Source organism: Leptomonas pyrrhocoris, assembly GCF_001293395.1.
Source record: "Leptomonas pyrrhocoris isolate H10 chromosome Unknown, whole genome shotgun sequence".
NCBI lineage: Eukaryota > Euglenozoa > Kinetoplastea > Trypanosomatida > Trypanosomatidae > Leptomonas > Leptomonas pyrrhocoris.
In genome coordinates this window covers 81792-106449 of record NW_015438363.1, presented here as the reverse complement: position 1 = coordinate 106449, position 24658 = coordinate 81792, and the positions used below count along the sequence as shown (strand labels likewise).

The 24658-nt window shown below is 57.0% G+C and overlaps 12 protein-coding genes across 17 annotated transcripts in view; all 12 read right to left on the bottom strand.

Annotated features, from left to right (window-relative positions):
- ABB37_04234 (putative DNA replication licensing factor MCM8) overlaps positions 1-2119 on the bottom strand; it is a gene marked incomplete at its 3' end in the record, with an annotated part of 3764 nt that extends 1645 nt beyond the window's left edge. The window contains exon 1 of one of the 3 annotated variants that reach the window (XM_015801827.1): positions 1-2119. This exon is cut by the window's left edge and continues 1645 nt beyond it. The other 2 variants (XM_015801828.1, XM_015801829.1) reach the window with 2 other exon arrangements.
- Positions 2120-2916: 797 nt separating this feature from the next.
- On the bottom strand, positions 2917-3745 carry ABB37_04233 (putative mitochondrial glutaredoxin-like protein; the record flags this gene model as incomplete). Its single annotated transcript, XM_015801826.1, has 1 exon — positions 2917-3745. The coding sequence occupies exon 1, from the start codon at positions 3337-3339 to the stop codon at positions 2917-2919; it is 423 nt and encodes a 140-aa protein (XP_015659227.1). The 5' UTR covers positions 3340-3745.
- Positions 3746-4264: 519 nt separating this feature from the next.
- On the bottom strand, positions 4265-6374 carry ABB37_04232 (hypothetical protein; the record flags this gene model as incomplete). Of its 2 annotated transcripts, none has more annotated exons than XM_015801824.1 (1): positions 4265-6374. In XM_015801824.1, exon 1 carries the CDS (start codon positions 6290-6292, stop codon positions 4265-4267), a length of 2028 nt encoding a protein of 675 aa, XP_015659225.1. In that variant the 5' UTR covers positions 6293-6374. The 2 variants fall into 2 exon arrangements, with proteins under 2 accessions (XP_015659225.1, XP_015659226.1); XM_015801825.1 differs by having other exon boundaries at positions 4265-6368.
- Positions 6375-6847: 473 nt separating this feature from the next.
- Positions 6848-9120, bottom strand: ABB37_04231 (putative mitochondrial phosphate carrier protein, mitochondrial precursor-like protein; the record flags this gene model as incomplete). Its single annotated transcript, XM_015801823.1, has 1 exon — positions 6848-9120. The coding sequence occupies exon 1, from the start codon at positions 8300-8302 to the stop codon at positions 6848-6850; it is 1455 nt and encodes a 484-aa protein (XP_015659224.1). The 5' UTR covers positions 8303-9120.
- A 452-nt stretch (positions 9121-9572) lies between these two features.
- On the bottom strand, positions 9573-10137 carry ABB37_04230 (putative ARP2/3 complex 16kDa subunit; the record flags this gene model as incomplete). Of its 2 annotated transcripts, none has more annotated exons than XM_015801821.1 (1): positions 9573-10137. In XM_015801821.1, the coding sequence occupies exon 1, from the start codon at positions 10056-10058 to the stop codon at positions 9573-9575; it is 486 nt and encodes a 161-aa protein (XP_015659222.1). In that variant the 5' UTR covers positions 10059-10137. The 2 variants fall into 2 exon arrangements, with proteins under 2 accessions (XP_015659222.1, XP_015659223.1); XM_015801822.1 differs by having other exon boundaries at positions 9573-10113.
- A 1410-nt stretch (positions 10138-11547) lies between these two features.
- ABB37_04229 (putative mitochondrial Protein tyrosine phosphatase) lies at positions 11548-12365 on the bottom strand (the record flags this gene model as incomplete). Its single annotated transcript, XM_015801820.1, has 1 exon — positions 11548-12365. Exon 1 carries the CDS (start codon positions 12220-12222, stop codon positions 11548-11550), a length of 675 nt encoding a protein of 224 aa, XP_015659221.1. The 5' UTR covers positions 12223-12365.
- A 285-nt stretch (positions 12366-12650) lies between these two features.
- ABB37_04228 (hypothetical protein) lies at positions 12651-13856 on the bottom strand (the record flags this gene model as incomplete). Its single annotated transcript, XM_015801819.1, has 1 exon — positions 12651-13856. Exon 1 carries the CDS (start codon positions 13680-13682, stop codon positions 12651-12653), a length of 1032 nt encoding a protein of 343 aa, XP_015659220.1. The 5' UTR covers positions 13683-13856.
- An 837-nt stretch (positions 13857-14693) lies between these two features.
- On the bottom strand, positions 14694-16278 carry ABB37_04227 (hypothetical protein; the record flags this gene model as incomplete). Of its 2 annotated transcripts, none has more annotated exons than XM_015801817.1 (1): positions 14694-16278. In XM_015801817.1, the coding sequence occupies exon 1, from the start codon at positions 16020-16022 to the stop codon at positions 14694-14696; it is 1329 nt and encodes a 442-aa protein (XP_015659218.1). In that variant the 5' UTR covers positions 16023-16278. The 2 variants fall into 2 exon arrangements, with proteins under 2 accessions (XP_015659218.1, XP_015659219.1); XM_015801818.1 differs by having other exon boundaries at positions 14694-16158.
- A 497-nt stretch (positions 16279-16775) lies between these two features.
- Positions 16776-17211, bottom strand: ABB37_04226 (hypothetical protein; the record flags this gene model as incomplete). Its single annotated transcript, XM_015801816.1, has 1 exon — positions 16776-17211. Exon 1 carries the CDS (start codon positions 17067-17069, stop codon positions 16776-16778), a length of 294 nt encoding a protein of 97 aa, XP_015659217.1. The 5' UTR covers positions 17070-17211.
- Positions 17212-18823: 1612 nt separating this feature from the next.
- Positions 18824-19761, bottom strand: ABB37_04225 (hypothetical protein; the record flags this gene model as incomplete). The annotated part of the gene is made up of 1 exon (XM_015801815.1): positions 18824-19761. The coding sequence occupies exon 1, from the start codon at positions 19286-19288 to the stop codon at positions 18824-18826; it is 465 nt and encodes a 154-aa protein (XP_015659216.1). The 5' UTR covers positions 19289-19761.
- Positions 19762-21316: 1555 nt separating this feature from the next.
- Positions 21317-22012, bottom strand: ABB37_04224 (hypothetical protein; the record flags this gene model as incomplete). Its single annotated transcript, XM_015801814.1, has 1 exon — positions 21317-22012. The coding sequence occupies one exon, from the start codon at positions 22010-22012 to the stop codon at positions 21317-21319; it is 696 nt and encodes a 231-aa protein (XP_015659215.1).
- Positions 22013-23244: 1232 nt separating this feature from the next.
- Positions 23245-24138, bottom strand: ABB37_04223 (putative viscerotropic leishmaniasis antigen; the record flags this gene model as incomplete). The annotated part of the gene is made up of 1 exon (XM_015801813.1): positions 23245-24138. The coding sequence occupies one exon, from the start codon at positions 24136-24138 to the stop codon at positions 23245-23247; it is 894 nt and encodes a 297-aa protein (XP_015659214.1).
- Positions 24139-24658: the final 520 nt, after the last annotated feature.

The window sequence follows — 24658 nt, the reverse complement described above, 5'->3', positions numbered from 1 at the left end:
CCCACCCCCGACGCTGCGCTGTCCTCCTCGCAGTTCAATACCGTGTCGAGACCATCCGACGACGAGGAGGCCGCAAGGAACCCGTTCATCCCGCCGCTGCCATTGCGCGTCAGTCGCCACGGATCGTCGAGGCCGCCGGCGCCGGCGCCCATCCCACCCATCGCATTCGTCAGGAAGGAATTCGACGTGCGCTGTCGATGCTGCAGAACCGCGACGCCGCAGCCCGCGCTGCTGGAGCGATTACTGCCGTTACTGTTGCCTTGATGGTGCAGGCCGTGCACTGCCCGCGCACGCAGGCAGACCTGCTGGATGCCCCCGCCCTGCTTCCCCTCCCCACGACGCGTCTCGAGGATGCCGCACACGCAGACGCCATCGCCCACCGTCACGGCGTCAAGCCACGGTGGGCGCAGCTCCACTTCAATCATCACGTGCATCCCGCCACCACCACCACCACCACCGTTGTTGTCGCTGTTGCTTCCGCTGCTGTTTTTATTTGCATTTGTTGGGCTCGGTGAGGCGTCAAAGAACGTGGTGTGCTCCTGCAGCCGCAGCAGCTGCACCTCCTCGCACACCGCCTGCTCCGTCAGCGCAGCCCACTTGTAGCCGCGGCAGCGCGCCGTCGAGCACGGCCCGGGGTAGGTCAGCACGCCGTCCTCGGTCGTCTGCTCCTTCACTACGCCGCAGTGCCCGCATCGGTAGGACATGCAGAGGCAGGAGATGCGCGTCGGGCTCATGCGGACAATAGTGCCTTTGATCGTGAGCAGCCGGCCGAGCTGCGCGGCACCCAAGTGATCGAAGGGGGTCGCGTGACGCGCATCCCCGCTGACCGCCGCGTACACACGTCTTAGAGCCGGTGCTGACAGGGACGAGGATGATGGAGACGCTGGTTGTCGTGCACGCCGGTCCTCGTACTGGTAGAGCCACACCGCGGTAAAGAAGGCAATCAACGCCAAGACGATGGTGGGCTGGTCGAGCAGGGCGGCCCGCATTACGGGGGTGAGGGCGTTGCCCAGGCCGCCGCCGCTGTCTTCCTCCTCGCCTGCAATACTCTCCATGCTCCCGGTGCGGTGGTGGCGATGACAGCCCGCACCGTCATCGCGGTGACGATGCGTACGGCGGCCGTGCGCCGTCGTCGCCGCTGTGTCCACCAGACTCAGCAGCACACAATCAGTCAAGGCGACGCTGGCGGCGGTGCCGGTGTTCACCGTCTCTGGCGTCGCCTCCGGGATTGCGAGCGGGTAGACGTCGAGTTGGCTCAGCAGCGGTTGGAAGACGTCCCACATGGCTTCGACAATGGGGTCGGTGTAGCGGACCGCTCCGGTGAGGGGGCAGCCGCAGTGCAACTCCCACAGCGCATCCATCCATGCATTGGCGTCGCTGCCGCCGCCGGCGTTGCGGGTGCGGTGCGGCGGGTTTCGCGGTGGTGCCCCGGGCAGCAACGCTTGACGAGTCGCCATTGATGTGTCGGCGCACCCTGGCCTTTTTTGGCAGACAGCAAGATCTCTAAAATAAAATAATAAAAAAGAATAAATGAAATTAACTCAATAGTTCGTTGTTCGTTGCAGCGGCGCTAGCAGGCGCGAGAGCAGTCAAACGGAAGAGCTATTTTTTGAAAGGAGTTATCCACAGCAGTAAACAGCAGTAAGGTGAAGAGCTCCAGCAGGAAGAGGGGAGAAGAGGGAGAGAGGTGGATTGGTGGGCTACGGAGAACGTCCGCGGCGGTGTGATGTGTTGCTGGAGAAGATCTGTGGTGGCGCTTCCACTGTGCAAAGGCGGCACATGTGTGTGCTTCCATGTGTAATATAATAATAATGTATTTACATATATGATGTTTTCGTTTTCTCGCTTCGTTTGGGGATGCGAAGCGCACTCGTATACGCTCTAAGGAAGACACGGCGGAAGGCCAAATGGACGGTGCAACTCCAAACCCGCGGGCAAGTGTGGATCACCTGTGGCGAGACGATAAAGAAAGAAAAGAAAAGAAGAGGATGCGAAGCGAAGAAAGAAGAATCACGCATCACAGCCAATACAAATGTATATATAGATAAGCCTGTCGATTATGAGAAAAGGTCAAGCAGCAACGTCCTCTACACGCAACACCCTCGCCGCGGTCGTGTCTGTGCATGCCCAAGTGTGAAGGGATAACAATTATTATCATTATCATAATAATAATACATGGAATAGTGACAAGGGGACGGAGGAGAGGTAAAGCAGAGCCACAACAAAAGAGGATGATAAACGCCAATGCACGCTTCCTTTACATTTTTTTCTGCCTTTCGTTCTCATTCTCAGTGCTCACGGAGCAACACCGAGACGCGCGTCGACGACGACAGCGGTGCTCACAGCAGTCCTGCAGAAACAACGCGTTTGCCGATGCAGTCTTTTTCTCTTTGTCGAGCTTCCCCCTCTCCCTTTTCACAAGGAGTTCGTCGCCGCAGGGGGATCGATACATAAGCGTAGCTATCATTATTGATATTATTATAAATATATGTGTCGTTAAGGGGAAAAACTCTTCTCTGTTTGCATCCATGTGCACACGCGCTTCAGGTGTCTCCCCCGATCTGCCGCTCTTCCTATCCGAAGGCCATCACAGCCGCGCTGCAGCCCCCCCCCCCCCCTGCGTCTGCTATAACGGCTATGTGGCGGGGAGGAGAGAGCGAGCGAGCGTGCGAAGTAAAATGGTCGAGCAACGAGAAGGGTGAGACCGTCAAAAAAAAGAAGACGAAGACGCAAACAATGCGAAGATCTGTGAATTCAATGGAGTGAATAATAGTATTAATAATAATGATGATCAACAATCATAACAGCAATGCAGCGGTACTTACTTTTCAATGAAGACCCCCAAAAGAAACAGGAGGAGCAAATGGCCGCAAGCAGTCAGCGGCCACTCCTTCCTTCTCTTCCTCTCCTACGTTTCTACATCAACTCCTTCTCCTTGAAGGTGCGAATCAGTGAGCCATCCAACATCATACCCTTGCAGACGTCGTACCCACCCAGCAGTTCGCCATCCAGGTACACCTGGGGGTAGGTCGGCCAGTCGCTGTACTGCTTCAGGCCCTCACACACCTCCTCGTCGTCGAGAATATTAAAGAAGCTGTACTTGATGCCCAGCTGATTGAACAGGTCCACTAGCTGCACCGTGAAGCGGCAGCGAGGCTGCTCCGGCGTGCCGGTGAGAAAGACCACTAAACGATCGTGTTCGATGATGCCTTTAATGTCTTTCGCTAGTTCAGCCGGCACGTCAGACGGGGCGTGGAACACTCGCGAGGTGTGCAGCGACGCCGCGGAGGCACACAACGCTGGACGCACGTACGATGGACGAGGCAACACCGTGTGCATCGTGTGTGCTGCACCACGAAAGTAACGCGTGACGCCCCGCGCGGCCTCAGCCCGTGCACCCACAACGTCGAGGAAGCTTGCACAACGCATTGAAGAAATTACCAAAAAGAGAAGCACGCTCTTTTATTTTAAATAGTAGGAATAATCCGCACTGCTGCGCGGGTAAAAATCAATATTAGTATTACGATAACTACGTCGTAGCAGCCAGACAAAACTTTCTTTTTTGCTTTTAGCTGAAGAGCGGAGCAGCAACATCAACGGAAAATGGAGAGCTAGAAAGTCAAACGCCTGATGCGCCGGGGCCTGCAAAAAAGCAACGCAACGCCTTCTTTTCGTCCCTGTGAAGACGATAATGAGCGAGTTGGGCAACACAACGTTTCGTGAGCAGCGAGTTGTGTATAGCTCTAGTAAGCGGGGTATACAGGATATTTTTTTTGGGTGACCAGCGTGCGACGCACCATAAGAACGCGTGCACGCGATTGGCGGTGTCGTGTTTGGGCAACAGAAGAGCAGAAGAGGCGGCGAAAAGGAAGAAGGGTGCGCGAGTTTGGGTGCTCGTGCGAGGGGCAGTGGACGCGATGTGCAGGCGTTGATAGCACCTCAAGAAGAGGAGATAATAGGTGGTCCTGCGTGCCTCTCATGTGTTTCTGAAGCGGGCCTCACATAATCAAAGCTACTGCGGCTTCAAGACTGCCACAGCTAGTAAAAAGCCGAAAACTGCTTCACCTGTCTACTCGCACCATCGTCTGTTACTTCTACCAGTATTTTTCACGGTGCGGCTTACTCTCGCGCACTGAGAGATCAAAGAGAGAAAAGAAAACTCAAGAATAGAAAATGGCGTCCGGAACTTGTCGGGACCCCTCTGTCCAACAGCGGAAGTGCATTCTCCATTATCCATGCACCCTTCCTTTGCTTTTCTTCCTCCTCAACGGCGGGTACACCAGTACGTCAGCACGTCATCGCTGTAGCTCAACGCCCGCACACGGCACCCTTGACCGATGCAAATCGACGCGAGAGAAGGCGGAGGTGCGAGCTCGTACATGATGGGCGCCGCCGCCGTCGCCGCTGCTGCTGCCGCCGCATCGCTGGCACCCATCGCTTCCTCGTCCACCGTGACGCGTGGACCCTGCACGTCAGTGCGGCTGCGCTTGTGACCGCTTTCCTGGCCAATCTGCTCGAGGCCACGATTCGACGGTGCCGTGGCCCCGCCTCCCGTCATCACCACACACACCCCACAGGACGAGCGAGTGGACGACGGCCTGCCCATCGGCGCCTGCATCACCTCCCCCGCACCCGCGCAGGGCACGTACGAGGCACATACCAGGGCGGCAGCGGACACCGCCGTCGGCGCCGCAGGGCACAGCCACTCCGTGCTCGCGTCATCGAACGACGAGGTCGATACCACACCTGCGCATGCTTCGTCGCTGCTCGCAGTTGTGCGAGTCACATGCGAGGATGACACGTTCGCTGTATTGGGCTGCCACGCAGGGGAGCACGTCGGCGCCTCGGCCGCCCAGACCGGTGCGGAAGGCTTACGGCAGTCATACAGCATCCACCAGCGGTCTTCGCCTATAGTGCTCCAGTGGGCAGCCGCGGGACCCACACGTGACACGGTGATGAGGTAAGCGTACGGGCTTTCCTGGACTGCCGGAGAGGCCGCGAGAGATGAAGGCGGGGCCTCCAGCACCGACGTCACCGCCCAACGGCTAAATCCTGCGGTCATAGGCGATGGCAAGTCGCACCGCGCGTTGAACCGGTCGGGGAGGTTGAAAAACACGGTGGGCGTGACAGTGGTGGTCGAGAAGAGACCGACGTGGCGGTGGGAGGCGGCGGCAAAGACGCGGCCAGCTGTGGGGCCAGCAACACCCCCTCCCGCGGCCGTGAAGGGGCGGCGGCGGTGACGGTGCGCCGGCGGTTCATCTTGCGGCATCGCAGCACCCTCCTCCACCGCGGATGGAGCACGTCGGCGGACGTCGAAGATGCGCACGCCTCGCCGCACCCCATCGCTGCCGCCCACCGGCTTTTTGACGCCTGCCGTCGTGCTTTTTCCCTCCGGGGTACGCATCGCCCGGACACCGCTGTTGATGCTTGCGGCATCCGCGGCAACGTCATCATTGTCCTCGTCGTCGTCCGGCATACTCAGAGGCACCGCCCACGCCGCCTCGCGCGCTACGGCGGCCATCCACAAACGATGCGTTGTCACGCGCGCAGAGGCACGTGCGGCTCCGTCGCCGCCGCCGCCGTAGCGCCCCTCACCTCTACGCTGACAAAACAAATACCCGTCGGTGGCACCACCGTTGTGGTGTTGTCCTAGTGGATCGCCATGGAAGAAGGAATACTCTTGCTGACAAGGGATGATCGTCTCCACTGCTGTCCAGGTAGCAGAACAACAACACGACTTCAGCGAGGCGTTGGATGTTGCGGCTGTAGCGGCAGCGGTGGTGGTGAAGAGGCGAGATTGCTCATCATGGAGAAACATGGTCGACTGTACCCACTCCACGCTGCCGTCTGGGTTGTGGTGTGTGGCGCGCAGCACGGAGACTGTGGACTGGTCATCGCCGAGTGCGACTACCGCCCCCAAGGCCGAGGCCTCTTCTGTCCGGTCAGCCGGGTTGCCGCTTCTACGTTGTGACTGCTGTTGTGTGTTAGCGTCACCGGCGCCTGCGGACACCCAGCAGGAGGCGGTGAGTGTGCGGTGCGGCTGCAGGAGCACCATTCGATTCTCGGCCAGCCGTGCATCCCGCTCCTGTGTGGCAACGCGTTGATGATGCCATGCGAGTTCGTTGCTTGAGGTGAGACGCACGAGCTGACACTCGTGGCGTCCGCGGACGAGAACACTGGTGCGGTCGGGTGACGGCTGCACTGCCGCCCAGCCCAGCGACGGCGTCAGCAGCGGCGGCGGCAGGCAAATTACCTGCGACGGGATGTTTGTTGCGTGCCCTTCATGATTCATCGCCTGCGCAATTAACTGTCCTTTAAAGGAGCCTGTTGAAGAGCTGCAGAGCTCTTCTGCTGTGCATATGTATTCTTTTTCTTTTTACCAGGGGAGACACAAAACATGAAGAAGAGGGGAAGAGAGAAGAGGGTGGAGGAGGGAGTGTATTACGCAACGCGAACGCGTAGCCACGGAAGGCGCATACGCACCGCATGCGAAAGCACGTGCATTTGCAGGTGCCGTACATCGCCGTTCCGAGCGACGGAAGATCAGACGGCGAGGTGGAACGCACAGACGATAGAAAAAGGCGACGGTCACGCGACGTTCATCGGCGCTTCCGCGACACCTTAAAAACAATAATAATAGAAGAGGAACGATGGAGACTGACGGCAAGACTCGCGAGAGAAAACGAGAAGGAAGGAGCGACGTATTGCATTTTATTTAACCGAAGCGGAGAGCTCCAACGTCATACGACACAGCACAATATAGTTAATTAGAAGATATGGCAAACTAAAAAAAAGGATGAAGAAGAAAATGCGTGAGAGCGGCAGCAAACAACACCAACGCGCCTTCTCAGTGCCGCGCGACACTTCCCGACGCAGGCAGCCCCACAAGCACCTTGAAGCCATCATACACCACCCACTGCAGCGCCGTCATGGCACTCACCATCAACAAACGCGGCGCCAGGCCCTTCCACACTCCATGCCAGCCCAGCTCACGCACCACCACGACGACATCGTGCAACGCGCCGGAGGACCCGCCGGGGATACCACCGCTGACACCACTGTTGATGCGTGCCGCTGCAATGGCGGTGGCTAACAGAGGTGCGCCAGCGTCGCCGCTCCCTCCACCGACCGCCACCACGGCGCTGCTCCTCTGGTTCAGCTTCGACAGCACCGTGTCCGCCGGGTGCGACACCAACCCGCACAGCACCCCCGCCAGCATCCCGGCCATCAAGCTCACGAGCAACGTCCCCATCGTGCTCGGGTGATCGCGATCGAGCAGCCCCGCCGCGTGGAAGGCGGCCGCCAAGCTCACCACGATCACCTCAAAGGACGCAAACTTCATCATCGTGTACGGCACCTGTCGACACCACAGCGGGACAAGGCCTTTGTAGAAGCCATGCAGCCCCTCCGCCTCCCACATCCGCGGCAGGGCAGCGTGCAGGCTGGTGGGAAAGGTGCTGGAGGTCTGCATGCGGATCTTCACTGCCTCCCACGGGGCGAGGCCGAGATCGGCCACCACCTCCGCCGAGGAGCTCGCCAGCAGGAACATCATCACCTGAAACACACGAGCGTCGTAGAGCGTCGGGCTCGGCTTTTCAGCCGGGGCACGCAACTCGTCCGCCGCGTGTTTGCGGGCCAGCGGTGCGAACAGCAGCACGTACTTCAACACCTCGTAGAGGGAGAACTTCAACGCACCCTGAATGCAGTAGCCCCACACCGTCGGCACCCACCCGCGGAAGAAGAGCGGCAGCGCGCGCAGCACCGAGCCGTCGGCCTCGGCGCGGTAGAGCTGCACGAAGCCCTCCGTGAAGCTGTGATACTCACCGACCTGCACCCGGCACTTCAGCACGTCGATCGGCGTCACGAACACGTGCACCGTGCCCGCCACCACACCACCCAGGAAGCAGTACACAAAATACTGAAAGGTGTGGGGAAGCACTCGCCCTGTTGCCGGGTCGACGCTCGCGTCGGCGGTGGAGAGCCAGACACAGCACGCACCGAGCAGCACCACCGCCGCCGCCAGCGCGGCCGCCGTGACGAGGCGGCGCAGGCAAGTCCGCTCGCGGGTGCGCATCATCGGGGTGATGAAGGGCTGCGCGCCGGGCGCCTTCACGGCGAGCACGTCGGTGAGCCCGTCGCTGGCCGGGGCCGGCGAGGTTGGGAAGTTGGTGGAGTAAGCGCTGCTGTCGCCGGTCTGCGGGTCCTTGCTCTCCGTGGGGGAATGGCCGGGGGTGCAGACGGCGGCGATGACGTTGCGGCCGTGCAGCTGCGTTACTGTCGGCGCCTGCGTGCTGGTAAGCATCCTTCCACAACGATCCTGACGGTGGTAGCGGCGAAGTAGGCTTCGATGGTTGTTTCGCGCAGTTGCAAGCAACCCCAAGCACGCAAGAAGCCCTCGTGGATACAATGACGTGAGGTCCACGGTGGAAGCACGTGCGGAGAACTCGAAATAAACCGAAGGGGGGGGGGGATTACACGGGGCCCACAACAGAAAAGGACGGTTGCAAGCAACAAAGGAGAAGGCCTCACCGCTGCGAACAGTCAATGACAATCAAGTGTGTATAATAAAGAAGGAATTGTAAAAAATAAATAAACATTTATATATAAATACAAATGATCCTCTTTTGAAAGAACGAAAAAAGAAGACCTGGTGGAAGCCGAAGAGTCGATAATACAGAACGCTTCCTGTGTGTGTGTGTGGTTGAAAGAAGGCAGTGGTAGCTTTGCCGCTTTCCGCAGCGCTGCTTCAACGGGGGAAACAGAACAATGACGAGAAAAGGAAAATAAAAGAAAAAGAGAGCTCTTGTAATAAGAAGGGAAGATCCGCGTGTTTTTTGAGTTGTGAAGTCAGTAAGGAAGCACGTCGATGCACACCAACGCGAAGGGGGGAAGGGGGGGGGGGGAGAAGGAAGCTGCGAGAATGCGCTGACGGGGACGACAAAGCTGCCAATATTTGCTGTATGAATATAGATCTCTATATACGAAGAAGAGAGAAGATGGCAGTACAACGCAATAGAGAAGCGAGAGAGACTCTTTTTTTGCAGACAAGCACAGTTAAGGCACTGGCACAGGGAATAGAAGCACAGACCTAATACTTTAAACGAAAAGGAAAAGAAGACTTCCGGATTCCGAGGCATGAAAGTTACGGAGGAACGATGTAGGCGCAAGAGGTAGAGGCGGAAGAGGAGAGAGCGTTCAAGGTGAGTTCGATAGAAGTGAAAAGAGACAGACTTCACGCACCACACATTTCCTTTTTTGGTCTCGAGTGTCACAGTCCCCGATCCCCCGCTTGAGGAGTTCGCTGCCGCTTGGGACGGAAAGGAGCTCCTTCATCAAACGATGACATGCCCCCATCATTCCCCGGGCACATCGCCAAGAGAGTGTCACACGTGATCGCAATTTAAAAAAATTAGCACGATTATCGTGACAACTTCTTCTCGCGAGCTTTGTCGTTAGTTGCCAAGTGCAGCATACAGCAGAGATCAATAAAGGGAGAGCTACACACAAACAGGCAACGAGAGAGAGAGAGAGAGAGAATCGACCGTTGAGGAAGCTCGTTGCACAGATCCGGCTCAGCGGCTTGCGAAGACACGCACCACCGCCCCATCACCGCTCACCTGATAAAGCACGGCATGCCAGTCGTAAACGGCTCGAAGCCACTCCCCACTTTCTTTGCGTTCTTGTGGCTGCTGCTGCTCTTCTGTGGCGGATGGTGGCGCCATACACGCGTAAAGAACCTTCATCAGTGTGTCCTGCTGCTGCATGGTTAGACGCTCCAATAACGCCAAGCGGCGCTGCACCGCCACGGGTGAGGGCGCAGGTTGTGCACACGATGACGTGCTTGTCGGCGCGGCTGCCGCGGCAGCATCAGGCGCTCGTGCGTGCGGAGAAGCCACTGCTTTTACATCTTCATCTCGCAGCAGTTGAAAGACGTGCTGCGCGTCGCTTCGTCGCAGCTGCCGAAACGACGTGGAAGCGAGCCGATCGAGTTCCTTCATAAACGTGGACGGCAGCTCCTCCTCCGGCCGCGGCAGCGTCGGAGGTGCGTGTCCGCTCATGTGACGAGACGACGACTCTCGCTCTCACTGTATAAAAAAAGAAGGTTTATCGTCTTGTGATTGCGTGCGCGGGGAGTCCGGCGAAGGAGGACGAGAACAGTGCGTGTATGTTTGTGTGTGGAAAGGGGAGGGAAAGCAAATAAAATAAGACGAAACAGGTGAAATTTGTGTGAGAGAACGCCTGCGTACTGCTAATCACGACGAGGTTCTTTCCTTCTTTGGTACGAAGAGCACTTTTACGGTATCTGCCAAATGAACTACCCTCCCCTCCTCCTCCTCCCTCATCCACTCTGTTTTTCCTTCTTTCTAAAGACGGCACGCTTCATTGCGAAAGGGACTTGACGATGTGCCTGTACTCCTGCTTTCCCTCGCTGATGGTGAATAGAAGCGAAGACAGCCAAACAGTGAACGTCGCTCGTCATCGCTTGTGTTGTCCAGAATAACATATATATATTTTTCTCTTGCGAATTAAAGCCACATAGTTTTTCCCTTTAATAGCGAGATTGCTGTCAGTGCTGCTGCCGTTCTTCTTCACTTCCGCGTCCCATCCCAGCGGGAGGATACACGCGATGAGCGGCGGCGGAGGAGGGGGAATCCATGCCTCGATGAATATATAATGGTGGTAATGCACTCAAATACCTTTAAGATATTGCTTTCCTTTTTTTCTTAAGATGACGAATATCGTTATAGGAAGGTGGAAGGAAAGGTGCAAAAAAGAGGAAAAATGCGTGCTGTTTGATTAGTATTACGAAGTGTGTCTGTGTGTGCCACATACTCCCACACGCACTCGCAGATCTATGAGCGAATAGGCTGTGCTTGCAGGGGTGGGTGGGTGGTGGGGACGGCCCCAGGTCGCAATCAACGGCACGGAGCCTGAATTCTCCGCAGAGAACGCAGAGCGCCGTGGCACCCCGCCAACAACAAGAAAAAGGCTTTCTCTCTGTCTCGCTTCACAAAGGAAAACTAAAAAAAAAAACCGAAACAAGTAAGGCGGCGAGCTGCGCTGAATGCCCTGGTGCTTTCGTGAAGACCAGAGGCAGATCACCAAGCAGCAGACGACTCTCCAGCCCTTCCTCCTCCTCTTCCTATTTGTCGATAACAGGCCCCCAACTCCCTTCCACTCTTCTGCGCGGCTTCCGCTCCGGCGTCGCGAATTCCTTCCCTGAAGCAGACCGCACCATTCTGCAAAAAAAAAAAAGGCTATCGAGCAGAGAGCGCGGGAGTACCAAACACACACACACACACACGAAGCTGCTGAAGACGTTGCGCCTGCGCGTGCCACACGACCTTCGTCACGCCCAACATCTCTGCTTCTTTTTTTTATTGATCCCCGCTCCCCTCACCCCCCTCCCCCCTCCACTCTTCCCGCTTTACGGGTAACTGAAAACTCATGGGAAAGGTACGAAAAAGGAAAAGTACTTCGTATCTCGCTCTCCCTCTTTCTGCCTCTCCGCGTGTGACGCGGTGAGGAGGAGTCACACCGCGGGGCTTACAAGGACTTCTTCGCCGCCTCCGCGCCCGCCTGCGTGAGTACCTTGCGGCGCTGTCCCAGCATGTAGGAGTACATGACGTAGCTGCCGTACGGGTAGATGCCGAGCAGAATAAACCACACGCAGTTGTACCACGAGAAGGTAAAGTTCATCGTGTTCGGCAGCTCAACCGACCACGGCTTGTGCTCCGCGATCCACGGCAAGGACTTGTACAGGCATCCGATCTCACCGGTGATGCCGACCGGGTAGAGCACCATAAAGGCGGAGTAGCGCAGCCAGGTCAGCGGCGCCAGCTTCACCTTCAGCAGGTTCGCCCCGTAAAAGGAGTAACGGATGACCTCGCTCAGACCCCAGGCCATGACAATCTGCGCGAAGACGGGGCTCTTGGTGGCCTCGGTGTCACCGATGCGGACGGCGCCGTACAGGACGAGCAGACGGGAGAGGACCTGCAGAAAGGTCGTCGCGACGGGGCTGCGCACGAGGCCCAGCGCGGCGTGCACGATCTCCGCAACGGCGCCGGTCTGGAAGATGCACAGCAGCGTGGCGACGTTGGGGTAGACGGTGGAGGCGCTGCCGCCGTCAGCCAAGTGTTTCACCATCTTCGCCAGGATGACGCCCCAGCCGGCACACATGCCAGCGTTGTAGGCGAGCAGATACAGGTCCTTGATGTTCATCACGATGATGCTGGTGGTGGGAAAGCAAATCAAAAAAAAAAAAACAGAAGATGGAATGGAATAAAAAAATATAAAGATCTTAAGGGGAGCTGGAGAAGGCGGTGGCGATGGTGTGGCGCGGTGCGGTGATTCGATAAAAAGCTGTGTGCACGCAAACGCGTGAACTCATTTAAGGGAGAGAGAAGAGGGAGAGGAGGAAGGGAGGAAGTGCGAAATGAACTATGAAGAAGATTGCAGCTGGATTTTTAGATAACGCCGCTTTGCTGCTGTTGTTGTTCACTATGCAAAAGAAAACCCCTTTTTAGTTCTATTTCTATGCTCGCCATTTTCTTTTTGTCTTCAGTTTTACCAGTAATCATGCGCTTCTCTTCTTCCTTTTTCAAATGGAAAGATTTGTGAGAGGGGAGACTCTACCCATTAAGAAAAGTTCACTTCAGACGGCGCTTCTTTTTCGCTGAGCTGCCACCGCTGTCAAGGCCCATCATGTCCCCCATCAGCGCCTGCCAATCATTCGCCTCCTTTGCAATCTTCTCCGCGGTGTTCTGTCGCTCCTGCGCCACACGCTGCCGCTTCAGCTTCATCTGCTCCGCCCGCCGCGCCGCACGCTCCTCGTCGTTCTTCGGCCGGTGCCGGAGCTGCGCGTAGAACTTGCCGGTGCGGACGTGCGACAGCGGTACCAAGACGGTCTCCGACGGAGACGCCGCAGCTGCGGCAGCGGCAGTGGTAGCGGAGACCTCTGCCCACTTCTCCTGCTCCCCGGCTGGCACCTTCACAAACACCGTCCGTTCCAGGGTGAGTCGGTCCACCACCCCCGGGACGTAGCGGCCGGTGCGGGGGTGAATCACATGGCAGCCCGTCCCGCTTTGGAGCTCCTCGGCGGCGGTCGGCGACGGCTGCCACGGCCGCAGCGCCTCGCTGTACACCGCCTCCTCCACGTTGTGCCCGAGAATCCACGCCTTGTACTGCACTCGGTCCACCTCGTTTTCTGGCGGGACAAGACCGGTGATGACGCACGGGTACCACTCGCGCTCGTCAAAGAGCACCTCATAGGGGGCGCTCGCCGTCGGATCGACGGAGCTGCCGAGACCAGCCCCACTCGCAGCACCACCACCGCTGCTGTTGATGCTGCTGCTTGAAGATGGGGGAGGGGGAGGAGGGTAAAGGATGGTCGTCTCCGGCGCCCCACCAATCACCGCCGACTTGCTGACCTTCTTTATCAAACCGGGCGTCACCTGGATAGTTTCCTCGTCGTTTAGTAACTTCGCCAACGTGCGCAGTTGCGTCTCGACCTCCTCCACCAACGCCAACTGCTCCGCGTCTTCGTTGTCGTCCTCGCCTCCGGCGCCGTCCGGGTCGTGCGAGGCCAAAATGCCTTCCAGGCCTTCGACGAGCTCGCGGTAGCTCGCCACCCGCTCGTCGCGGCTCATGAGCCGCACATCGTCGTCCACGGCGTCCGTCATGCCGTGCTACCGAGACGATGAAGCAATCAAGACCGGTGGGAGGGGGAGGAGAGAGAGAGAGAGAGAGAGGAACACGAGGCAGCAGTATGGAAGGGAAGCGAGTCCAACCTGTGGTCTTACACCCCAACACGAAGCCGAATGAATATGTGCGTGTGTGTCTATGCGTGTATTTCTGTTGTAGTGAAACGCAAGGGGAGAGGGCAGGAGTGGGGAGGGAGGAGAAAAGAAATGAGAAAAAGGAGGAGATTACGAATGCGTCTCGTTGCGGAGCGTTACATGAGGAATACATCTATATATGTATATATACACTTGCGTGATATCACCGTCTACGAACGCGCTCGTAATAAACGAATCCACGCCCCGCTGCGCCGCGTTAAAGGAAAGGCAGCGAAAAGAAGGACTTGCGGCGACACAGCTGTTACCCCTCATGCCAACGGTGATACTTCTGCCTTTTAATTATTGATAGAAAAGATGTGGAGTGTGCCACGAGGTGTGTGGACAAACATACACACTGCGGTGCCCTCCACCACCCGCTTGCTGCGGTGCGCACGTTGCTGGCTACTAAACATCGTCCCCCCCCCTCCCCTTCTTCCTTGTGTCACGAGAACAAGAGTCGAGAGCTGAGGTCAAATCAAAAAAAAAAAAACGCATAACGAATGCGGGGCGGTGTGAAGCGTAATGTATAAGACAGTATAAATGCATTGTACATGTGTTGACGACGCCATGGGTGTTGCCTCGCCCCACCGACGATGCAGAGAGCTCCCTCAAATAGAAAAGCGACGGAGGCATGGAGGAAAGGATGAGGCGGCGCGGTTGACCGGCGAGCGGAACAGCCGACGGCAACGGACCGTCTCCAGGATGGTCGAACACACACACCCACACCGAAGGCCTACCCGCCCAAAAAACGAATAAAAACAATAGGCAGGACAGCGCTGCTTTCGTTCCACTGTCATCGACATCGACCTCGCTGCACAGTTCGTCTTCCCTCCTTTCTCCTTTACCTCCCTGTTGTTACTCATCGGCGGCCCATTCGCCCTCTTCCCTCTCCCGCTCCTCCGCCGCGGCGTCCGCCTCCTCTTGTTCCCGTTGCGCCTGTGCCTGCTGGGCACGCCGTGCCACTGCGTTTCGCCGGCGTTGCGCGTAGCCCTCCTTCCGCCGGCGCATCCGCCGCTCGAGCGCGGTGTAAAATGCATCTCGATTCGCCTGGTCAGCCGTCCGGGCCGCGAGCGCCATCTCCAGCACCTGCAGCGTCGGCAGCGACTCGTTCGCGGCTGCCATGACGGCGGGTGTGAGCTGCGACAGCACCTTTGCGGCTGCCACTGCGTCGGTCGCGGTGGCGCTTCCGTGGCCGCGTGCCGTTGCCGTCTCAGCCCCTGCGGTGGTGTCGACGACGCTGGACAGCCCAGCCATCTCGTCCGCGCCGTGCTCGACCAGAAACTTCACCATCGCGTGGGCCCGCGCGAGGACCGCCCAGTGCAGCGGTGTCCCGCCGTAGCGACTGCGCTTGCTGGGCTGCCAGCGCACCTGCAGCGAAGTGACCACCCCTCGGTCGTCTGTTCCCGCCGCAGCAGCGGTGTCGTTGCCGTGGCTCTCCGTTTCGTCATGGTGATGCGGCATCAATACGGCCTTTTCACGACAGGAGAAGAGGATGCCGTAGGAGTTCATGTTGACCGGTGGCGTGGTGCTGACGTGGATGAGCCCGTGCTCCTGCAGCTGCCGCGCGACGCTCTCGCGGTGGCGCTGCTCGGCCAGCAAGCACTGGTAAATGAGAAGGTCGTGCTGCTGCGCCTGCCGGTCCGTTTCTGCCGCCTCCGCCTCGCTCTCGTCGAATAAATCATTGTCATCGTCGCCGTCTGCAGACTCAGCGCGGTGGTCATCGCCATCGTCGTTGTTGATGCTGCTGTGGTGCGTGTTGTTCTCTTCCTCCTCTTCCGCCTCCTCTGCGGGCGTGGGGTCAAGCGTGTAGGCCCGCGTGACCCGCCTCAGCTGAGGGTCGGCCATCAAATCAGCCATCTCCTCCTCGCTCAGCAACTCTGCCAGCTCCTCCGCGACGTCATCGCTCACGATTTGGGCAGAGTCGTAGGACGGCCCACCCATGCGATGCTGCTGCTGCTGCTGCTGCGGTGTCTCGCCGCGCCCTCCGTTGCGGGTCGCATCGTCCTCATCGCCTGCCGGCGTATCCGCATCAAGAAGAGCACGAATGGCAGGGCTGGTGTCGATGTGGCACGGCGGCTGCCACCGTCCCGTGTAGACACCGCCGGTGGCCACGATGAGCTGCCGCAGCCGCTCCGTGTCGTCGTGGAAGGCTGCCGTGCAGAGGTCACGGGGACGGGTGTTCATCTCCTATAAATATGTAAGTGTGCAATAACAATAATCAAAAGCGTTGTGTGAGTTGAAGCGTCTTCGAGTTTTTTTATATCGCTATGCTTTCGCTAACAACAAACAAGAAGGGTTTATATACGGGTAGCGGGTGCCTGTTGCTTGTGTGCAGTGTGCGTGTGTGTGTGTGGGTGGGGGGGGGGGGGGAGTGTGTGAAGGCTCAGCATACAAAGACACAGGAGAGCGAGGCCCAGGTGTTGTGCTATCGTCGGGATCTGCAGTCAGGAAGAGGCATAACGGGGCAGGGAGAAGAGCGAATACAATACTAATAAGAAAGCCCGCGCGGTGAACGGCACACAGTGGGGAAGTCGCACACGCAAAGAAACAAAAAGAAAACATGTGTGTGCTGGAGAGCTTCGAGGAGTGCGCCGTATGCTGAACGTTGTCCATATCACGCGCACGCACGTGCCGACTGACTCTGTCAACGGAAGCGAAAACTTGCGAGAGATCATTGGTGACTTGAGGTAGGATTTCTCAAATGAATATATCCATGAAAGCGTCCGTTTTGGGTGTTTGCCCTTCGAAATGAGGAGCCTTTGGTTTCCTTCTTCCTTCTGTGAACTGTACACGCGCCCCCGCCTTGTCTTCTCATGGTCAACACCAAACGACAGTCAGAGACCGTTGTAGCACCGCGCGGATATACATATATATATCGCGCATCTGCGATATTCTGTTTTCCTTCTTGGCGGTGCCCTCTCCATCACAGACCCGTCCCTACGCAGGCGGTGCGGAGCGGCGTGCGTGCATCGCCCGCCTCATCGACTCCTGCGTCGACAGGCTCTCGGCCAAGGTGAGGCGCTTCTCTAGCAGCTCCTGGTACCGCGGATCCTCCTCCAGCGCGGCGCCCTTGTACGGGTTTGCGACGCTGCTGTAGTTCAGCGTGAGCACCCCCTTCAGGATGAGCCCGCCAAAGAAGAACGCGCAAAGGATGTACGCGTTGCGGCGAGCAGCGTGGAAGCCGACGGCCTCCTCGTACGCCGTGAAGGGCCGGTAATACGCACGAGGCATGCTCCTCAATATATATATATGAAAGGACGGTAACGACTAACGATAACGCATGCACGGCTGTGCGTGCGGGTGCGTGTGTGTCGGTGTGTGTGGGTGAGCAACCCCAACCGTACAAGGTACTTTGTCCTTGTGAAAGCCGGCTATTGCGCGGGAGGACGCGAAGAAGAAAACATAGAAGAAATAAGAGAAGAGAAGAGTGAAGTTCAGCCATCACGCCGTCTCGTACGTTTTATACCCCGAGCACCTCGGGCGGCTGCGGGGAGGCAACTCGAGTTACGGGCAGCTGATTAAAGAAAAAAAGAGAGTTGCTCGTCATCACGTTAAAGTCTTCACAAAAATACAACACCATCAACAATAAGGAGTTCCAAATTCATTGCGCCGAACAGCATCATCGCTTGACGAAGGTTGCTGGGTTGTGTCCCTCATACGGCGAGACCTGCACGACCGCTGCTCCACGCGGAGCAGGCGCCAACGACTAAAAAAGCGTGTGTAATCGCTCCTCTTTCTTTTCGACCTCTCTTTTTTAGATGGCCGGTAGGCGACGCGACAATAGCAAAAGAATAGTCGGTAGCGTCCACACATCGCCTCTACTCCGGAAGATTGAGAAACACTGATCACCCAAACAGTGTCGCTAAAAGAAACAAATATATATATATATATATATATGTATTACTGTAAGAAGCGCTTAAAACAAACAAAAAAAAAACTTAACAAAAAAAGAAGAAGAAAACACAGGTGCGTTACTTCCGTCGATACGACACGCGCGCGCATCGTTGGAGAGGCGGTGTAGAAGAAGAGGAAAAGTGAAAGGGAAAGGGCGGCTGACTCCCCCAATCGTCTAGGGAGAACCACGTAAAACAAACAAAGCCACCGCGGTGTTTACATATAGTTATGAAGTGCACTGGAGAAGACAGTACCAACGAAAGAGGAGAAAAACGGAAACGGAAAGACCAACAGGAAACAAAACAAAATAATAGAAAACAATTAATTAATTATACTAATAACAGCGCCTCTCCCACGCTGCGGCGCCACGAAGATGATGAGTGCCTCCGCATCACGTGAGCGCATTCCAACACCGTCGTGGAGCACCAAAATAGAAAAAGAAGAAGAGACAATAATAATTAAAAAGAACAGAGGTGGGTGGGAGAACAACGCTAAAGAAAAACAAAAACACACGACAGAAAACAAGGAGACAAAGAGGTTCATATGAGAAAAGCGGAGGGTGTGCGACACGCAAGTCCAGCACACGATCAGCCACGAACGCCCCTTTAGTTATTAACAGCGGAGAAAAGATCCGACAGATCATCGCGGCTTGCCGGATGAGGAAGAAACGAAGAGAAGGAGTATCCTCAACAAAAAACAAAAACAATTATATTTTTTTCCTCTCTCCACGGAACATAACTGATTAAGACACTTGAATGACGTACAGAATTCCTTTTTCTTGTGGACAGATAGATTGGAGGAAAGCGACGAAGAGGAGAAAAAGAAAAAAGGCGCTCCCTCCTGCGAAGGAAACGCCTGAGTGAAAGCGACAACAACTAACGACAGTTCCACCTGAGAAGTGTGAGGCACGCAGGTTGCTGACGCCGTTCGACACTACAGCAAAAACATAAAAAGCCCAAATAGCAAGCAGATCGTACACTAATATATATATATATATATTGTTGATTCAACACGGCACACACAGCTTTCAAAAGAAGAAAACCCAAGAGAACTCGATGCAGGTGTGGAAGTCACAAGATCCATTCCGCTTGCTACTTCACGGGCGAGTCACCCGGCCGCCATGCCTGCTTCAGCCGCTCGCTCTGGCGCACCTCGTTCGTCGTCGTGTCGAAGAAGTAGGGCCGGCCGCGGTACCTCTCATCGCTCGTCATGACCCACAGCATCACCTCGTACTCGCAGCCCTCGTCCTCCTTGCGCAGCTTCATGCGGGTCACCTGCCCGGGCCGGCAGTGCTTCTCCACCAGCTGCCGCACCTCCGCGATGCTCGTCGCCGGCTCGTTGTTGATGGACACCAGCTCGTGGTCGATGTCCACGCCGGTCTGGTCCGCCGGCCCGCCCACGAACACGCCGTCCACCACCAACGCCCCGTCCACGATGTTGTCGGCGAGCGAGAAGCCGATGAAGGGGCGCGCCTTCGACGCAGCCCTCGGCACGGCCGTCGTCGCCTTCACGCGGTCCTGGTACTCCCGGCCGTAGTGCGTCGCCGCCACGCGCATATCGGCTGCCGCGTCCCCTGTGAGAGAGTCTTCGCGCCCATCGCTCGACGACGGCGGTCCACTGTCTTTGCTGCTCGCGCTGTGGCTGGCGCATCGGTCCCTGGCTTGGGCCCCAGGTAGTTGTAGAAGACCCACAGCGCGAACAACACCAGCGCCACCGCTGACACGGTCGAAGTGTCTGGCATTTTCACTCGTACGAGAAGAGAGTGGGCAGTGCAGCGAGCGAGTGGGTAGGGGGAAACAGTTTTGGGGGCTATTGCCTACAATACGTAAGATAACAATAGTAATAACAATAATAATAATAAATGATATTGAGGCGGAAGAGCGCTGTAAATTGCTGGCTGAAATACGTATTGAAAGCGCAGCAGGAAAAAGAGAATAAGATATGTGTTTATACTCTTGGGGAAGTTGTGGAAGAAAGCGCTAGGAAGATGAGTGACAGATATATAAATAGATAATCAAAAATGAAGTCTTCAGCGTATTTGAAAAAGAGCGAGAGGGGTGCGTTTGGTTTTGACAGCAGCAGCAGAAGTGAAAGGGAGAGTTGTGGTGGTCAGCAGCAGCACACGTCGCGTTGTACGTGGATTGTGCCGTGTAAAGCGTGCGAGTGAAGGAGAGACGCGGCGGCAGCGGCGGAGGAGCCAGAGAAAGGAAGAGGGAGATCGTGTAAGAGCACTAATAATAGAATACACAAAGAGCATTCTTCTTTTTCTTTTTTACGGCTCGGCGTCCACGAGGGAACCGCTTTCGGTGGCCAAAAGCGCACGGACAGCGGAGTAAAACCGGTGCGACAGCACCACCAGAAAAAAAAACATGAGTAGAAGAAAAATCGCGTTGAGCAAACGGACTTCCACCTCTTTCGCTCTTTCTCTATCGCATGCACTTCGATACGCTTCCGTTTGCATTTTCTTTTTTGTTGTTGTTGTGTTTAGAATCACCGCCTGAAGTGCAACGAGCGTTTTCCCAGCCCGTCTACCCTCACTACCACGCTTGAAAAGAAGCACCACATAATTACTGAAAAGAGCGACGGTGGGTGTCACACAAGCAGTGGATCATCAAAAGGAAAACAAAATCATGCAGCTTTATGTATACTACTACATATATATATTCGCTCATGCATCTGTGGATCACGTATGCTCTACGATTAAAAATGGAATACGTACTCTTCAAACGCCGGAATGTGTGAGAGAGAGGGCTCACGGAAGACGAAGAGACGATGCCAAGAAAGAGCGCGTGCCGTTCTGTGGAGTGCAGGGCTTCGAAAGAGACAGCACTTTTGTGTAGTAAACAGTGGAAAAGTAATAAATAAATATGAACATGGAATAACACCGACGACTCAACGAGCGTGTGCAATTCACTGAGCAAATATCTCTCACGTACACACCCATCCCCCGAAAAAAAAAAAGAAAGACCGGAGTCGAAATAAAAAACAATAGTAGTAAATAAATAGGAGTACTATTGGAGGGACAGCGATGGGCTGCCGTGAACCGACGGGAACGGTGGCCACCGCAGCTCGTGCGTACATGACACGTTCGTACCGGTGTAAAGGACGCGCACGAGCACACTCCCTCGCCTCTTAACAAAAACAAAAACTACCTAACTAATAGAAGAACGCTTTCTTTTCTTTTTCACTCCTCATCTTTCGCTCTTTCGAGAGGCATTGCGCCTCTCGGCTACTATGGAAAGAAGAAAAAATAATGATGATCATCATAAAAGGAGGCGCTGCTGGAAAAGGAAGTGTGAGAAGGTATTCGCCGGGCCTCTTCGTGCGTGCATCGTGCGTGGAAGGAAACCTCCCCCCCCCCCCCAATTACGCGACGAAAAGGGAGACGCGGACATCAAGAGCGAAGCTGAGTGGGCGCGAAAACTAACAACAAAAAAGAGTAAGTAAGAAAACCAGAGACAAAAAAACGTACAGAAGAATGAAGGCAAAGACGTGCGCCGCGCGTTTGGCTGCGATGCGCCGAGGAGCGATCACGGCTGATGCGGTCCCCTTCCGCGCCACGTTCACGAGAGCCATTCCGCTTGCTACTTCACGGGCGAGTCACCCGGCCGCCATGCCTGCTTCAGCCGCTCGCTCTGGCGCACCTCGTTCGTCGTCGTGTCGAAGAAGTAGGGCCGGCCGCGGTACCTCTCATCGCTCGTCATGACCCACAGCATCACCTCGTACTCGCAGCCCTCGTCCTCCTTGCGCAGCTTCATGCGGGTCACCTGCCCGGGCCGGCAGTGCTTCTCCACCAGCTGCCGCACCTCCGCGATGCTCGTCGCCGGCTCGTTGTTGATGGACACCAGCTCGTGGTCGATGTCCACGCCGGTCTGGTCCGCCGGCCCGCCCACGAACACGCCGTCCACCACCAACGCCCCGTCCACGATGTTGTCGGCGAGCGAGAAGCCGATGAAGGGGCGCGCCTTCGACGCAGCCCTCGGCACGGCCGTCGTCGCCTTCACGCGGTCCTGGTACTCCCGGCCGTAGTGCGTCGCCGCCACGCGCATATCGGCTGCCGCGTCCCCTGTGAGAGAGTCTTCGCGCCCATCGCTCGACGACGGCGGCGTGTCGGCCGCCTTGGCTGCCGTGCCGTCCTTCCCTGCGCTATCCGGTTCACTGTTGAGGTACCTATACAGGGAGCACAGTCCGAGCGCAAGAAGCACCACGACGCTAACCTTCTTCTCACGTGCCGTCTCGCGCCAGATGGCGAGGACGGAGGAGGCTGGCGGAGCAGCCATTAAAAGAGAGTCCGCACACAGGAAGAAAGGAAAAAAGGAAAAGACACGCCTAATCGTTATGATGTGAAGGCCGTTGCTGATGCGCTACTTGATTGTTGTTATTGTTGTGGTGTGTGTGGTTGTGGATGTGATATCTGCTTTGTTTTGATGAAGTCTCCTTTCTGCCTCCGTTCCTTCGTTGAAGCGGAGATGCGATTCGCGTAGCGCGTTAAAAAAAAGTCGAAAACCCAGCTGCAGAGAGAGACAGCGGGATGTCGAAGAAAAAGATTCAGTGAAACGGCACAGAAGAAAGTAAGAATAAGTTGTGCCTGCGACGGCACCGCAGCGCCTGCTGCAGCCGCAGTGTGTGGCGCAGCGAAGTCCATCGTGCGGAGCAGAGAGACAAGCGAGAGAGGTGTACGAGAAAGAGTTGAAGTGTGCAACGCTGTTGGTCCAGAGCGACTCCTCTTCCTTTCTCGCAGGCTTTCTTTTTTTAACAGTGGAAAGCAGTCAACAACATTAAAACGGCGGTAGGTGCTTATCATGTCCATCGTGGCAACTTGAGTCACTCGTTGCCTCAGCTGAGAGCAGCACGTCCATGCGCGGACAAATCATAGAAGCAGCGGATCCTATTGCGCCATGGAGGTAATCCATTTTCGGGCCTTGTACGTCGGTGCGCAGCGGCATCGAAACCCGCAGCGAGGGAGCAAGAGTGGGTGGGCGAAAGGATAACGATGTATGGGAAAGCGATGCCTGTGCGAGTGTGTGTGTGTCGGCAGCGCGCAGGCAAACACACACACCCACAGATGTCATTCGATCGCGGCTGTTCTACGCCAAGCAATAACAAACAAATACACAGAAAGATGATGATGGGAAACTCAAAAAAAAAAGGGGGATGGAACCACCGGCAAGGAACGGCGATGACGATAACCACGAACCACAGCAAAATCCTTACCCATTATTAATTCTTTTTCCGTGAGATTCCCAAGCGAACCCGACTGAAGATGAACGCCAACCCGCATCACCAACGGAGGAGAGAGAGAGAGAGAACACACGTGATATAAGCTGTTCCGCTCCAAACAATAATTTCTACAGATAAACGAGAAAAGAAAGAAGGATCGGAGGGGAGGAAAGGCGCCGGCCTCCCCGTCGCTTTCATTCCGAGGAGTACAGCACGCAAAAGCGTCGTCGACTCGAAGGAGAACGGAAAAAAAAAGGCCTCGATCAGAAAACAGTATCCACAGGCTATCAGGTCAGTTCTGCAGCATACGGTGCCGCGGTTTCGACTCGCCCCGCCCCGGCGACAGTCCGTTTGAGCCCGTCGCCGTTGCCGCCGACCTCACATCATCGTCAAAGCCACCGCTGTCGTCGTTGCCGCGGCGGTGTGAGCTCCTTGGCGCCGGCATCGTAGGCCGCTGCGGGGTCACGGCGGCAAATGAAGAGGCGGGTGACACATACAGCTCTTGCCGCGACCGCGGCGTCGTCTCGCGCGCAGGTGACGTGCGTGGTGTGTTGTCGGCGGACACGGCCGGCGTTCGCAGCACGTCCATCGACTCGACGATGTTCTTCTTGCGCGGGCTCTCCAGACGGTCGTGCAGGTGGACATCAAAAAAGAAGGGCTTTTCGCTGTGCTGAGGATCCGCCGTCATGATCCACAACGCCACGCTGTACTGCTGGTTCATCTGGGTAACGAGGGTGAAGGGCGCTACGCGGCCGCAGCGGCAGCGCGCGTCCACCACCCGGCGGGCCTCAGCAATCGTGTTCACCGCCACGCCGCAGACACGCAGCAGGATGTCCCCAATGCGAATGCCCGTTTGGTAGGCCGGCCCGCCCTTGTACAACCCATCCACCACCAAAATCCCTCGTTTCACATCTTCGGCCAGCGAGAAGCCAATGAAGGGCCGTGGCGGCGGCACGTTAAAATCGGGCAGGGCTTTGGCCATCATTCGCTCGCGGTACTCCGCATTGTAGCCGGCGGCGGCGTCGACGAGGTCCCTTTCCGCCGCAGCAGCAGCCTTGCCGGCGGCGTCGCGGTCTTCACTCTCGTCGTTCGTTAAGGCCGTGCGCGCCGCGTGCTCATCCGTCACCATCAACGACCGCGCCGCCGGCTCAGCGGAGGCTACTAAAGCATGAAGTTCGTCATTCATGCGTTCCACCTCAGCCGCAGCGTCCTCCTCCGCCTCCAAACGGGCGGCTTCTGCGTCAGCAGCGCGGGCGTGTGCGTCATCCGCGTCCTGCTCCAGCTGGCGGCGCGCATCGGCCTCCGCATCCTCGACGGCGCGGCGGTCGTCGGCCTCCTCGTCCTCGGCGCTGCGGAGCGCTTCGGCAGCGTCCTCCTCCGCCTCCAAACGGGCGGCTTCTGCGTCAGCAGCGCGGGCGTGTGCGTCATCCGCGTCCTGCTCCAGCTGGCGGCGCGCATCGGCCTCCGCATCCTCGACGGCGCGGCGGTCGTCGGCCTCCTCGTCCTCGGCGCTGCGGAGCGCTTCGGCAGCGTCCTCCTCCGCCTCCAAACGGGCGGCTTCTGCGTCAGCAGCGCGGGCGTGTGCGTCATCCGCGTCCTGCTCCAGCTGGCGGCGCGCATCGGCCTCCGCATCCTCGACGGCGCGGCGGTCGTCGGCCTCCTCGTCCTCGGCGCTGCGGAGCGCTTCGGCAGCGTCCTCCTCCGCC